Here is a 15,188-nt window from a genome sequence, read left to right on the forward strand (position 1 = left end):
GAAGTCTTACTGAGAATGCAGGAACAAACCATCCCAATGTTCAGGAAGACTAGCAAGTATGGCAGAAGACAAGCTTGGCTTAGCAGGGATCTCTTCAGTAAACTAAATCACAAAAGGGAAGCTTCTAAGAAGTAGAAAGTTGTACAAATAACTAGGAAAAAATAAAAGTACATTGCTCAGGCATGCAGGGATGAAGTCAGGAAGGCCAAAGCACAATTGGAGTTGCAGCTAGCAAGGGATATGAAGGATAACAAGAAGGGTTTCTACAAGTATGCCAGTAGCAAAAAGAGGATCAGGGAAAGTGTGGGTCTGTTACTGAATGCGGGGGGAGGCAACCTTGTGACAGAGGATGCAAAAAAGGCTGAAGTATTCAATGCCTTTTTCATCTCAGTCTTCACAGGCAAGGTCAGCTCTCAGACTACTGCAGTGGGCAGCAGACTTTAGGGAGGAGCTGAGCAGCCCTCAGTACTAAAAGAGAAGGTTAGGGACTATTTAAGAAAAGCTGGCCATGTACAAGTCCATGGGTCTGGATGGGATGCACCCAAGGGTGCTGAAGGAGTTGGCTGATGTGATTGCAGAGCCATTGGCCATCATCTTTGAAAACTCATGGCGATCTTGAGAGGTCCCAGATGACTGGAAAAGGACAGATGTAGTGCCCATATTTAAGAAAGGGGGAAAAGAGGACCCAGGGAACTATAGACCAGTCAGCCTTACCTCAGTCCCTGGAAAAATCATGGTGTACATCCTCAAGGAATCCATTTCTAAGCATTTGAAGGAGAAAAAGGTGATTAGGAACAGTCAGCATGGATTTTCCAGCGACAAACCATGTCTAATCAACCTGATTGCCTTCTATGATGAGGTGACTGGCTCTGTGGATACGGGGAGACAGGGGGATGTGATATACCATGATTTTAGCAAGGCTTTTGGTACCGTCTCCCACAGCATTCTCACAGGCAAGCTAAGGAAGTATAGGCTGGATGAATGGACTGTCACAAAACTGGCTGCACATCAGGCTCAGAGGGTAGTAATCAATGGGTCATGTTTAGTTGACAGCTGGTATCAAGTAAAGTGCCCAGAGTTAGACCTGGAGCCAGTTTTGTTCAATGTCTTCAGCAGTGACCTGGAAAATGGCATAGGGTGCACCCTCAGCAAATTTGCAAATAACACCAAGCTGGGGGGAGTAGTCGGGCTAGGATTCAGAGTGACCTAGACAAATAGGGGGTTTGAGCCAAAAGGAATCTCATGAGGTTCAATAAGGACAAGTGCAAAGTGCAGACATAGGACAGAACGATCCCATGCACCAGTACGGGCTGGGGACTGACTGGCTGGGCAGCAGCTCTGCAGAAAAAGACCTGGGGGTTACTATGGGCAGTAAGCTGAATTTGAACAGCAGTGTGCCCTTGTTGCCAAGAAGGCTAAGAGCATATTGGACTGCACTGGTAGGAGTGTTGCCATTAGGTCAAGGGAAGCGTTTATTCCCCTCTAATCAGCATTGGTGAGACCACATCTGGAGTACTGTGTTCAGTTCTGGGTCTCCCACCCCAGAAAGAACAAATTGGAGACAGTCCAGCAGAAAGCAGTGAAAATGGTGAAAGGGCTGGGGCACATGCCATAGGAGGAGAGGCTGAGGGAACTGGGCTTATTTAATCTAGAGAAGAGAAGACTGATGGGACTTAATAGCAGCCTTCAACTACCTGAAGGGAGTTCAAAATATGATGGAGCCAGACTGTTTTCAATGGTGGCAGATGACAGAGCAAGGAGCAACAGTCTCAAGTTGCAGCAAGGGAACTTTAGGTTAGATATTAGAAATAATTTTCTCACTAGGAGGGTACTAAAACACTGGAAGAGGTTACCCAGAAGTGGTGGAATCTCCATCCTTGGAGGTTTTCAGAACCCGGCTAGACAGCTTTCCCTGGGATGATCTAGTTGAGGATGGCCCTGCTTTGAGCAGGCGGTTGGACTAGATGACCTTTTGAGGTCCCCTCCAACTATAACTTTCTATGATTCTATGTATGCACATATTGTTTTTCAATAACCCCATAAACTGATCGTGTGTTTTGCTTGTGATTGTATTTATTTCAAGTAAAGGAGAGGGCATTATTTGTCAAAGTATCAGCGGTCTCATCTAGCAATAATATACAGAACACCTTGTAACTATCTTATCTAAGTTCAACAAATAGATGTTACCATGTGAATATGAATTTGTACAAATTCACTAAAGCATGTCATCAAATATAATACATATACTAAAACATTGTACTATTGTTCTAGATTTGTTTCCGGTCTGTAGGGCTGATAAAATCCACTGTTAAAACGTTTGAGTGATCCTGAGACACTGTGTTTTCGTCTAGAATTATTCATTTTCAATGGTTGTTTAATTTTCATTAATTAGAATAAAAGGTGCTGCTAAAACTGTCTGTAGACCTTACTTAACAAAAGCAACTTGTATTAAAATATTTTAACTGTAAAACTATTATGTTCTCTCTTAAGCTGCATTTTGAGGGGAAATGAACCAATACATCCTTACAGTTTATAGTTTTATGGTAATGGTTTGACACAGTCTTGTTATTTATAAACCCTTTGCACTAGTACCTGATTTGATTTTCTTTTACAAACTATTGCTGTGAAATTTTCTCCTTGAACTTGCATTTCTGAAGATTGCTGGGAAAGTATTTGAGCAGCTGCCATAGGCTTTCCATTCATTCAGTACCAGATACAGCTCTTTAGGAGCTGCGTACCGTGCAGTACCTATTACTAGTAAGACAGTCCTTAGTAACATGATAGATGATTGTATTAAAATGACCACATGAGCAGTACTTCATGCTGCAGTAAATTTTTGGAGTGCTGGCCTTGAATGAGGTTTATTTATTTGCATCTCTTGGTGTGCTAGCCTACAGCAAGTGCAAAGCTCTGTCTGTAGCTAATGCTTGCTGTTTGAGACAGATTCATACTTGCTGAGGTTTTGCCAATTCCATTTTCTCGTGCTGTTCTTATTTCTGTTGCACTGAATCCATGTTCCTGAAACAGAGCTTCCTCTCACTTACAGGGGGTTCTAGAGGGAAAAGATCAGTGGCCTCAGCAGTAGGAGGTTTTTAACAACATGTGTTTTTTCCATATAGTCTGTTTATTCCACTCTGTCAAAAGTAGGACACATCTGGGAGAAAACAGTGGTAAAATGAAACGTCTAGGCCTCCTGGTGGCCTGGCTCTGTGAATCAGCAGGTTGGTGCATGCTGATATAAATGGATACAAGATAATAAACCAAGTAACTTTGTTTACTGAGAGACACTTTCACAAGAAAGCATCGGACTATTCTTCGAGGGGCAGCTGCAGTACTGGCTGAAAGGAATCAAGAAACCAATTACTGCATTGTTTGTATCCAGACATTTTAAAGTGATAATCAGCTGGTATTCATTACTAAGCACCTGCAAATGAAATAAAAGTAGCAGTAAAAGAAGCATATGTGTACTAGTGAAACTGTGAAATTGTCCGAGCAATCCCGTGATTTGATAATGATGCAAATGGAAAGGATGGTAATGGGCGAAGGCTGTGTTGTCACCAGGTGCTTGGAAATTAAGCAGGTTTCTCAACTCATATTTGAGAAATCGCCAGCATACCCGCAGCTCACCAGTGTATGTAAATATCACTCTGTGGACAATGCTTGAATTGAATGGTGCAGTGCATGAAATGCTATGAAAGGTTGATTAAAAAAAAAAGATGATAGCCTTCTTTTTGAATGATATTGAGCCATTATGCATATTTGTCACCTCATAGCTGGAAGCAAACAGACAGACACTGAATGAGAAAGGGTTCCTCAATGAGCAGTTTACTGCTTAGTGAATGAAGAAAGGCTCCCCTGGTTACATTAGTGGCAAGAAGTGCAGGTGGTCACATTAGCATCTGCAGTCACCGAACAGGCACAAGCGGCTCCAGAGTAGTGTCCAGAGGAAGGGACTCGCACCTTGCTGCCGCCTCCTCTGGCAGTAACAGCAGCAGTGTGTGTGCCAGTGAGTGAAGGGTACGTCAGGAAACGTAGTCCTGAGGAGGCAAGCAGCTGGAATTTGCTGCTGCTGGGGAGAGATGTCACCCTATTTTTTGCCACTAAAATTAGGAGTTTTTGTGGCCGTCAACATAGATGTCTGCAGGAGGTGACATCTTCCCTCAGCACCAGTGAACTCCAGCTGCTGCTTCTGCGCACGGCCAAACCTTCCAGAGCCAGAAAAGCTACAGGGAAAGTGAGGGGTTTGGGGGACTGCCCCAGGCCAGCTGTGCCTCTGGCTGAATGCTACTACTGTAGCATATATTGCCAACCTCACCATTTTCAAGGGGGCCATACCAAGCTGCAGAAGTGTGGCTAAACCAAAGGCCCCAAAGCCTGTCTCTGAGGTGTGTGCAGGGAGCCTGCTCCGATGTGCTGGAAATCCAGCACTCCAGCAAACTCGAGCATCACATGTATCAGCATCCCTGCACTGAAAAATGGCGGCAGGGTACTTTGAATTAAAGCTAACTCAACGAGCTTTAGTTTAAAGCACCCCGCCGCCATTTTTTGGTGCAGGGATGCTGATACGTATGATGCTCTGGCATTTTTAATTAGCATGGCTTGCTAATTAAAGCACCCCCACTCTCCCTGCCAAATGTAAAAATGCCCTAAATGACTGTAAAATGAACTTTGCAGATGTGACAACCAGAGCTTGGCCAGCAAAACAAAGGAAGCCGTCAACATGTCCAGCTACACCAGTAATGAGATCCAATTAAACAGAAAATAAGGCCTTAAATTAGATGATCCAAATATACTGTATCGTAGCTTTAGCTTACACTAATGATTAGTGTAACTAAATATATTAGATACTGTTTTGCTGTAAAAGATATATTTTTGGTAAGATTCTTAAAAAAGTTGTAAAAGCAAAGCAGCCTTATCAGAGAAGACCATAAACTAAGATGGGAGGAAAAAGAAGCACTCCACAATTACGAGGGGAACAGGATAGAGTTATGGAAGTGTAACTTTCACAGGAACATAAATCCCAACTAACTGACATCTTCAGGTTTACAAGAAATCTGGTTTACTCCAGTGACAAAATTTTCAGTGAAACAAAGAAATATAAATAAAACCAAGCAAAACATTTATTAGAATAGGCATCTATAAATTTAAAATATGGGCTGGAGGGAAATTTGGAAAATTTAGAAAATTGAGGCAGATCTGCTACCTCTTCCCCGCAGTTGAGTCTCCCCAGCCCAGTGTAAGTATGTGTTGTCTATGTTGTGCTGTCATGAGTAGACATAGACTTTGGGATTAGTGTTTGTTTCCGTGTTTTGGGGTGTAAGCAATAAAAGATCAGGTTGTAGACCTGTCTCTTGCCTCTTTTATCAGTCACCAATCTGTAAATTTATCTGTAATCCATGTACCACATTTTGCCTAGAGACCTAATACTGAAGTTCTGACTCGAGTGAGCAACAGTTATGTGAATGGTCCCATTGGAAATAGAGACTGTTCCACTGAAGAATTGTAGACAGGAGTCTGCTGTTAAAATGAAGACCTCTTCTCATATTCCTCCTTGGGCTATGGTATTAAACACAAAGTATCTTTGAAAAGCACTGGAAGATGCTGCATACCTGAATATAGAATTTGGCCCAAAATGTCTTGATTAAATTAAGTGACAGTTCAGCTTTCTAATTGTATACTTATTTTATCTTACATTTCTAGCACTTTGACTAAGATGTTTCATATTGAAATGCTGTTCATTTCCTGAAATGTATTACCTAATGTTCATTTTATATGGTAATTTTTCAGGTGTTCAAATGAAACCATGTTCAAAAGAGAAGATTTATTTTGGGCATACAACTACTGTCCTACTCCCTACGCTTGGACAGCTCTTCTGGGCCTTATTTTATACCTGGTTTTCTTCGCACCTGGTAAACAAATACTTGTTTTAGCACAGGGGTGGCTAACCTGTGGTTTCTGTGCCACAAGTGACACAGGTAGCCTCTGTATGTCGCACGCAGCAGATTAGGGGGCAGGCAGCATAGTGACAGATAGGACAGGGAGAAAACAGAATAGCAGATCAAACAAGGAACACTGTCAGGACAGAGAGAAGAAAGCAGAGCAACAGATCAAGCAAGGAGCACAGGGCAGGAAGCAAATAGCAGGACAGCAGATCGGACAGGGGAAGGGAGTTGGGGTGGTGCTTGAAGAAGGCATGGGGCTTACTTTGTGGTATGTGACAAAATGGTTGTCCCCTGTTTTAGCATGTAGCTTTAAAATAATTCTTGAACACTTAAAAGTTTGGAATAGTCAGACCACGTTGAACTTTTCTTACTGTTCCATTGACTGTTATGCTAAAGTAAATCTTTCTGATATTCTCAGGAATGGGACCCATGCCTTGGACAGTAAATTCTGAAATATATCCACTTTGGGCCAGAAGCATAGGGAATGCATGTTCATCTGGTGTCAACTGGATTTTCAATGTTCTTGTATCACTGACATTTTTGCATATAGCAGAGTACCTTACATACTATGGTAAGTAGTATGTATACCTGATGCTAATATTTTACATACCACGATATGTAAATTTGCTGCAGTTCGTATTATGGATATTTTAGCCCTGTGGTAGTATGCAAGTTCAGCTGATTGACATTGGCTTAATGACTTCTACTGAAAAGGAGAATCCGAAAAGATGCTAATATGATATAAAGGAAAGAAACCGTCTATTTAGTGAACTACAACAGTTCCTGTTGAAAAAGGCAACATTTGTAAAGTGTTACCATGTAGTGGCAGCTGAGATTCTTCTTCATGCCATAGTCTACATAGAACTTCACAGCAGGATTCACAGGCAGTCCTGCGACCCCAGAGTCCTTCTAGAGCAGTATTTGGCCATGATCCACAGAACCATCATTCTGAGGATTGGTGGGATCACTGATGGTGATCTGTTAGTCTTTGATCTTGTCTGCCCTCTGGCAAAGCAGATACAGAGCCACCTTCGTCTGTCACATCAAAATTCCCATAATTAGAGAGGAGACATTCTACAGTTTGAGTTTACCTCTTGTATTTCAGTTGTCTGTTTTCTTTAAACATTTCTATGGCCACATCTTCCCTGTGGTGACATAGCCAAGGTCATCCCCCACAGACACTCCCAAAAACAGTGGAGATTGAGGTCTCAAGAGCCACCATATGAGGCCACCCCAAAGCAACCTTATGGCTTTATTTCTGGATTTGGAGAGTGCAAGCCAGGGGGTCATACATGGTGACATTCCCCACTAGAAAATGCTGCTGCTGCTGCTGCTGCAGTGTGAACATGGCTTATGCTTTTGAGGTCATCTCAGGGTCCTTTCACATAGGAGGGAGAGCCCCTTGTGCTTCATACCTGTCTTTGTTCTTGGCTTCCTTTAATATTATTGCTACTTATTTTTAAGTGTGAAGCAGTTAAGTGAAAAAGATCCATATTAATTTCCACATTACTCCAAAACCAAATGGAATAATTGCTTCCTTCTTCATTTGAGCTATTATAGTGTCGTATAATAAAGCATTCTTTCCTTGTGTCCACATTCATCTAGTTTTTATTGTAATGCTACAGCTGAAATCTTTACTTTCACAGTCTTCTTTGATTTCTGTAGCTTCTAAATTCTGTTGCTCCTTTTGTTCCATAAAAAAGGCTGAGAGGAAATATTATGTAACCTGGTACATGTGTTGTTTTATATTGCAGGAGTATTCTTCCTCTACGCAGGGTTTGCTGGCGTGGGACTCATTTTCATCTATGGATGCCTTCCTGAGACTAAAGGGAAAAAACTAGAGGAAATTGAATCTTTATTTGAAAGCAAGCTATGTACATGCGGTATGTCAGATTCTGATGAAGGGAGGTATATTGAATATATTCGGGTGAAGGGAAGTAATTATCATCTTTCTGACAATGATGCTTCTGATGTGGAATAATTTTCAGCTGCTGATGTATTTAATCATTTAAAAGCCTTCTGGGGGAAGAACAGCTCTTGGTGACCTCACTGCCCTGCTTCTGGTCTGGTTCTTCTTTCTACTGTTTTGTTACAAATGCTTTTATGTTCTATAATACTTCATTTGATAGACAATAAAATGTTCTGCTGTTTTCTTGATAAGTGAAAGCAATGGCTTCCAAAGGAAATTTCATTCTATGGTAATATAAATTTTTACCAACTGTGTGAGATTCTGCACCCTCCTGAATTACTCCAATTTGTGCATTACACCAAATGAAATGGATAGCACACAGTGATACAGAGTGATTATCTTTATTTACTGATAAAAATAATATAATGGCTAATCAGAAACCAGATGGATCATAAAAGACCTTGTGTTTACACTTCTGTGGCCCTTCAAATTATTCTGCTGTGTAATAAGCAAAATGTGAAATCCACAGGTTGTTATAGCAGTAAATATTTACAACAATAACTGAGTTTTGAAAATACAAATATCTTCTGTATATGTAGGCAAGAGGTCTCTAAGTTATTCTGATGGAATTCCACTTTTTGGTGCTTTGTGGTGATTAACAGAGAGCCATACTTGGACATGCTCAGTGTTTCGACTATAATCTCAGAATGGATGTTTTACATTGTCCAACTACTGCTCTTTGACTACATAATATAAACAGTAGGTGGCATTCGTGAACTAAATTGCCAAAGAACAACTATAAGCTCACAACAGGGTGTAGGTAATCATGACTGTCTACACAAAAAAGTAACATCTATTATTAAGTGCAATTTAAAGGCCTAGGTTAAATGGAAATGATTTTTTTCCCTCTTATTTGTGCATCTGAGCATTCAGGTATACACCTTGTTTGAAGACAAAATATCACCATTTTGAAAAAATAAAATCACGGTAAAGCTTTTGTGCTGAAAAGCTGAATGTTGATTGCAATTTAATATCCCTATTGCTTTCCATTGATATTGGTGTTTGTGCAACGTGATCCTAGTAAATCTGTCTCCTTTCACTTAACCAGCATACTTGGATCCCCTCAGAAATGTAGTAGTGGACAAAAGCCTACATTAGCTTGTATTCATTAATTGCCTTATGAAGCATTGCAAAATTGTCAAGAAAATTTGCCATGTCAGGCACAAAAATCTATTCATGTGGCCTCACCACAAGAATAAAACAATTATTATAAATTGTATTTTTTTCACCTGCCAAAAATGTACTTACTTTAGCATAAAATTGGGTTTTGTAAAGGTACATTAATGTGATTCTCTTGTCTACTGTCCTTTCCTTTTTAATCCTTCAGAGATATAAGTTTGAAAAATGTCAGAAATTCAGACTCATACCTTAGAAATATTCGTTCCTTTGAAAGAATATGGAAATACCCCTTTGCTTATATATGGCTCCCTGTCCCCTGGTAAAACATGTCTTTATTTGCATTAAGTATATTTCAGTGAAACTGTCATTCCATTTCTAGAGGTGGGCTTGCTTGCCTTCTGTTGGAGTGGAAAGAAATACCTTGAATGTGGGTTTGCTGTTTAAAAAACAAAATGTTATTTGTTACCTAATTATTTTTAGTAGGTCACATGGATAATAAGTTTTTATTGCAATTTCCAGGTCTGGTTTATACTGTTCTATATAATTTTATACAGGGGTTTTTCTTACTCTTTCCCCCTTGTTTTGTGTATTTTGTCTGTTCAGTGTCTTTTTGTGGCTGTCTTTATAACTTTGTAAAAACAATCAAAGAAACATTTTTAAAAGGGAAAGGTTTTAAAATGTCCCTCTGTAATTTGGCTTGGAAATGGAGAGGAAAGCGTGACAGAAGGAGGAGGGGCTTTTCAATAAATCAGATTCTCAAAACTTAGGCAGTGCTGGACTCTGAACACTGACTTAGCTGAGCAGTCGGAGCACTGGGCTCTCTGGCCTTAGACCTCTTCTCTCTTTTAAGCTCATGTTATGTTTGTGTTTGGAGCACCCGCCGTTGAAAATGTTCTGTCGTGTACAGGCTCATGGACACATCCCAACTTTCACACCCATTGCCTATTTACAACCCTCACCAAAGGCATGCCATAGTCATAATCATTCGTACGCTGCACTTGTAATAGGCAAGACCAAACACTTTTATGGGCAAACTGGTTTCTGCCTGAAGCCCAAAAGTCTTCTCCAAAGCCCTACGTCAGGAAAGTGTCCCTCTTCAGGACAGCCTGTAAACAAGTGCATAACTTTCAATGTGTGCTTACCTAGTGTCTGTCCTCATTAGAAGTTATCGTAAGCAAGTATGTAAAGACTTTTGTAAATTGGGACTTAGAACCAGGATCCAGCAAAGTACTTAAGTATGTACTTGATTTAACGCACGTGATTAGTCTCCTCCATATAGTGCTTTACTGGACTGGGGCCAAATTCGTTAGAATGCAGGTGGTGAATAGTACTTTCAGTATTCATTTCATGTCCCCCTATTGCACCAACATCCATGAGTACACAAAGATAAATGCATTGATGTCACTCACGTGGCATAACCAAAGTAAAGTTACTGTGATAGTACCTTGTCACAAGATCAGTGTCTTGTTTTTCAGACCAACGTTGGGGCTTTTTAGCAACAGAAGACCATCTTCATTTGTCAACATTGTTTCAGTGATGTTTGCATAAATGGCATTCAACTGTGCACACAGTGCTCAACTATTTTTCTCTGACTCTTGTGATTTTAATCTTATTAATCTTATTGCAGACCATTTTCTAAAGTCTTGCATGACATTTACCTGCTCTCCACATAGCATCTAAAATCACACCAGGCATTTCAGTAGTGAATATAGCTGAATAATGAGGGCACAAAACCTACTGGTTTATTTTCTGTCACTTCTCCCCCACCTCAGTGGAGTTTGTCTTCCTATTCCTGTTCATTTTTACAAATCAGAGATAACATTCCATTTCTTAGGAGCATTAGACATAATACAAGATTTATTTATGAGAAAAATGAGATCAAATAAATACTTGAAATTACTCTTACACAATTAGGGTTTTATTTTTAGAATCTGTGAACATTTATAATGTATGAAGAAAATTAAATAAATGTTTCTATTTTGCAACAGATTTTTTATATTTGTGCATATTTTAAGTTTTAAAAATTTTTGCTAGCATGGGGTAGACTTAATAACATTCCAGATAAAAGGATATAAATACAATGTAGCCAAATAATTTCTTACAGTAAGATTTTAATTTTAAAAGTACGCCTAAGCACAATGCACAATATTTTTATTAAAAGCTTTCTGTAGAAGATGTGATATTGTTTTGTTATGAGTATTGCATGCTTAATTCAGGTGTTCTGTGCATCAGGAAAGTTAGAGTCAAGTTGGTAGCACAATTTTGGGTAAACTGGTTTATCTGTTGTTCATTAAAATTTGTGGTATTTGATACCCCTGCTGCTTTGCATCATGTTAGTCTGAAAATAAGTGCAGGAAAGTCAGTCCAGATGCATTTTTAATCTTTCTGATTTAGTTCATGTATCGCAATATGCTAACCAGTTTTAGAATTCTCAATAACTTCTCTAAAGTTATTTGCTACTTGTTTCTGCCCCTTGTCAAGTTATTGAAATAAACACTTTAAAAAGTTTTGAAGATAATAAAAGGGACTAAGCCTTTAGGAATCAATAAAAAATGAAATGTAGTTGCAATGCATGCACAGTAGTTCATTTTCATAAGTGTATTTATTATCTTGTGACTTGCAGTGACAGCCATGGACAGTGATACCCATGTAATAGGGGAAGATGCATCATAAGAAATGTTACCATGCTAACATCTTTTTGAATGAATTGGAAGTTGTGATATTTCATTTGTGGAAAAGTTACTGCTAGGAAATCAAAGAACAAAGATACTGTATTAAAGAGTTTTCTAAAGTGATGTTTCAGTTGAGACCCCACAGACAAGAAATCTTTTGTTACTTACCTCAAAGTGCCTGTCCCCAAGGTGGGGAGGGGGTTGGTGGAGACAAACAAGTTTATTCACCAAAGTGAATATGCCAAAATGGCAGATCTTGCTGCTCCTCTATGGGTGCAGAGGGCCCTATAGCAGGGGTCCCGCTGCTATTTTACAAAATTAGAAACTTGTGGAACTGTGGAGCCCAGGTCCGGGGATTACTACCATTGACATCAGTGACTCCTCTGTGTGTGAAAACTTGATGGGGGTCCAGGACTGAGCTAGAAGAATAGTGGAGCTCCATCTCTCCTCTCTCCCTTTCATCTGCAGAGTCCCCACAGCCCTCAATTGCCTGGTTGGGTCACTAAACCAAGTCTGACCCTCAGGCCTTGAGAGAAGCTTGTGACAGTTAATGGGAGTCTTCCCTTTGGCTTTCAGGGCACTGGGCCTGGCCCTGTGGACAGCATCCAGTGGGTAGTTAAGGGTGGACCTAATTCATAGTTCTGGGATTTTGCTTGCTCAACTTCAATCTGATTTTAACAATTTGGAGGGGGGGGGGGTTAAACACTGTAAGAAAATACATAAAGCCTTATTTTTATTAGCTAAGCATTGCTCAAACAAAAGAGATGTGTTGTTCTGTAGTATGGAAGGAGTTTCGTTGAAAGGCAAAGTTCTGTTAAGCACTTTAAAAAGCAAAGATGTTTGTGCACTTTTTCTGAGAGATTCCAATGAACCAAATCCCATTCCTCTTTGTCTGAAAGAATATAGAGCTTCGTGTACCAGGCCAGAAGCAGATAATCCACAATATGTGCTTTACGGCAAAATGTGTTTTATTGCGGGTAATATTTACAGCTTACATGTAGCTGCTGCCTATAAAAATGACTCTGAATTGTTGTCCAGACCTAAATAAGTCACATTTTCTGTTCAAAAATATTGGTGGTTTTCTATAAATCTTCATAGCCTTGTGTACAGTATAGTTCAACATAATCTATGAAGTGGTTTAGGTTTTAGCGGTGTTAAAAATGTCAGCACAGTCAATTCTTTTAGGTGAACATTGTTAGAGAAATATTGTTGTTTGTGCTACTGGGGTGGGGGGTAAACTCCTTAAGGCAAATCTATAGATTTTAAAAGTCAGAGAAAATGGCAGTTCTTATCTATTTTGTGTATGTTTTCATATAGAGAAATGAGATTTCTATGTGCCAATAATCATCACTGTGGTGTTTTGTAACAGAGTGTTAATGGTGTTCCAAAGTTCTGTATATGGAAATATTTTAGCCACATGACCTGTTAGTGTGAACCAAGGGCATGTTTCTAATCTCACTTACACCAGTTTCTCAACGGTGTACCTCTATCAACTTAAATAGAGTTATTCCTGAGTTTCACCTATATATGTTAGAGCAGAATCAGGCATCATGAATCCAGTTTCCAGAAACCCTTCCTTTTTATGTAGTAAATATACAGTACGTTACATCTGAGTGAAGAAGATGGCATGTAGAAGTATGAAGCTCTAAATATGGTTCTGTTTAAACTGACAGTTTTTTCTTTGGGTTTTATTTCCCAGAACATACTTTGACAGTTCATTGTGTTTATCTAACTAGCAAGGGGTAGCACAGATGAATGATGATACGTGAATAATGTCCATGCACTTAAAAATCAGAATACAATTTATACCAAGGGTGGCCAACCTGTGGCACAAGTGGCATAGGCAGCCTGTGTGTGTGGCATGAGTCAGATCAGGGAAGAGACCAGCAACGCAGCAGCGGATAGGACAGGGAGAAGCAGAGCAGAAGATCAGACAGGGCAGAGAGCAGAAATTAGATCAGAAAACCAGGCAGAGGAAAGGGATCAGAGTGGCATCCAGGAAGGGTGCAGGGCTACTTTGTGGTACACCTGCCAAAAACAGCTGGCTCCTGCAGATTTATAGCGTCAGAAAACAGGCAAATTTCTCTCACTGCCTTAAACATTCTGCAGATCTACAAAAGTACCAGAAGTGGGACTATCGCTAGGATTTCTGCAGCAAAAACTCAGCCTCGTGGGACAGGTCCTCAGTGAGAGTAAAGTGCAGTAGTTCTCTTAAAGCTGTGCACCTGCCCCAGGTTACACTGGAGCCCCAGTCCAGCAGAACACACATCAACTGTTCAGTTTTAAGCACTTGCATAGTCCCAGTACTACACATAGTCCTGTAGCCCAGTGAAGGCAGTAAGACTATTCATGTGCTTAAAATTATGCATTTGCTTAAGTTCTCTGCGGGAACAGGGCATAGTGGAGGATCAACCCTACACATGCAGGAGTTCTTCAGTTAGACTTACTTAAGCCAACAGCATCTCTGACTTGCTATTTCTATAATAAATTCAGATTTAAAATATTTGAAATAAAATGTATTTTGAAACTAAATTGAAAGTGGTACTTTTATGCTTAATGCATATGTGAAGCCTAATCCCTGACTGCATGTTACAGTATTTAGTACTTAACAAACAGGTTTTGGCAAAACTAATATGAACACATATTCACTGGATTGTCTACGTTATCTCTTAATAATGTCGAACATGTGCCATTTCCTTTTGCAGCCGATCAAACCTATAATGTTTGAAAGTGGTGTACATTTTATGAGACCTTAGTGATGTAAAGTTAAATAATTAATTTCTGTTTTAATTGCTTTACTGAATTTTGTTCTTACATTTAAAATGAATCTTCAAAGAATTGTCAATGCCAGATTGTAAATGAACACAATAAAAAGTGAGATAGTTAATTACAGATTCTGTCTCAGGATTTTATTTGTACTTGAATTTAGGTGACTCTTTACAGGTGGAACAACAGTCATTTAAAAATGAGCTAAAATTAGGATTTACATGGTACCTTACGTGATGCCAGTGCATTGCATAATCCATTTGATTCCTACACTCTTAAATAATATGTCTTGAGTATCAGTGTTTTGTGATGACCACATACCACTTCCTTAAGGACTGACTGGTTTCCTTTTCTTTCCTGGAGGCTTCCCCCTCACCCCCCACCTTACTGCTTTCCTTATTCAGCATCTTCAAGGGAGGCAGAGAAGCCTTGTGACTTCTTAAGGAAGGCAAAGAAATCAATGAGTTTGAAAGAGCTACAAACCCACCACCCTGCCCACCCCAAGGACAAAGTCACACTACAAAGTGAGATTCTCCTAGGAAGCTTTGACTTTCAATTAGAGACTCTTGAGATCCCAAGTGAAATGGGCCGTATAGTTTACTAGCATGTCCGTCTACCCAAACACCATCAGGGATGCCTGCGAGACGGCTCGTGCACAAGATGTAGTGAAAGCACAGCCAGAGATAATACAACTTACCAGAGTCTTCCTTAGCTGTGACA

At 39.9% G+C, this 15,188-nt stretch overlaps 1 protein-coding gene across 1 annotated transcript in view; it reads left to right on the top strand.

Annotated features, from left to right (window-relative positions):
* SLC2A13 (solute carrier family 2 member 13) overlaps window positions 1-14,587 on the top strand; it is a 323,937-nt gene extending 309,350 nt beyond the window's left edge. The window contains exons 8-10 of the mRNA XM_090042052.1: window positions 5,788-5,909; window positions 6,361-6,513; window positions 7,697-14,587. Coding sequence (XP_089898178.1) covers window positions 5,788-5,909; window positions 6,361-6,513; window positions 7,697-7,923 — 502 coding nt within the window. The 3' untranslated portion in view covers window positions 7,924-14,587. The remainder of the gene's footprint in view (window positions 1-5,787; window positions 5,910-6,360; window positions 6,514-7,696) is intronic.
* Window positions 14,588-15,188: the final 601 nt, after the last annotated feature.

Source organism: Crocodylus siamensis, chromosome 4 (assembly GCF_052110815.1).
Source record: "Crocodylus siamensis isolate JL-2025a chromosome 4, ASM5211081v1, whole genome shotgun sequence".
Lineage (NCBI taxonomy): Eukaryota > Metazoa > Chordata > Crocodylia > Crocodylidae > Crocodylus > Crocodylus siamensis.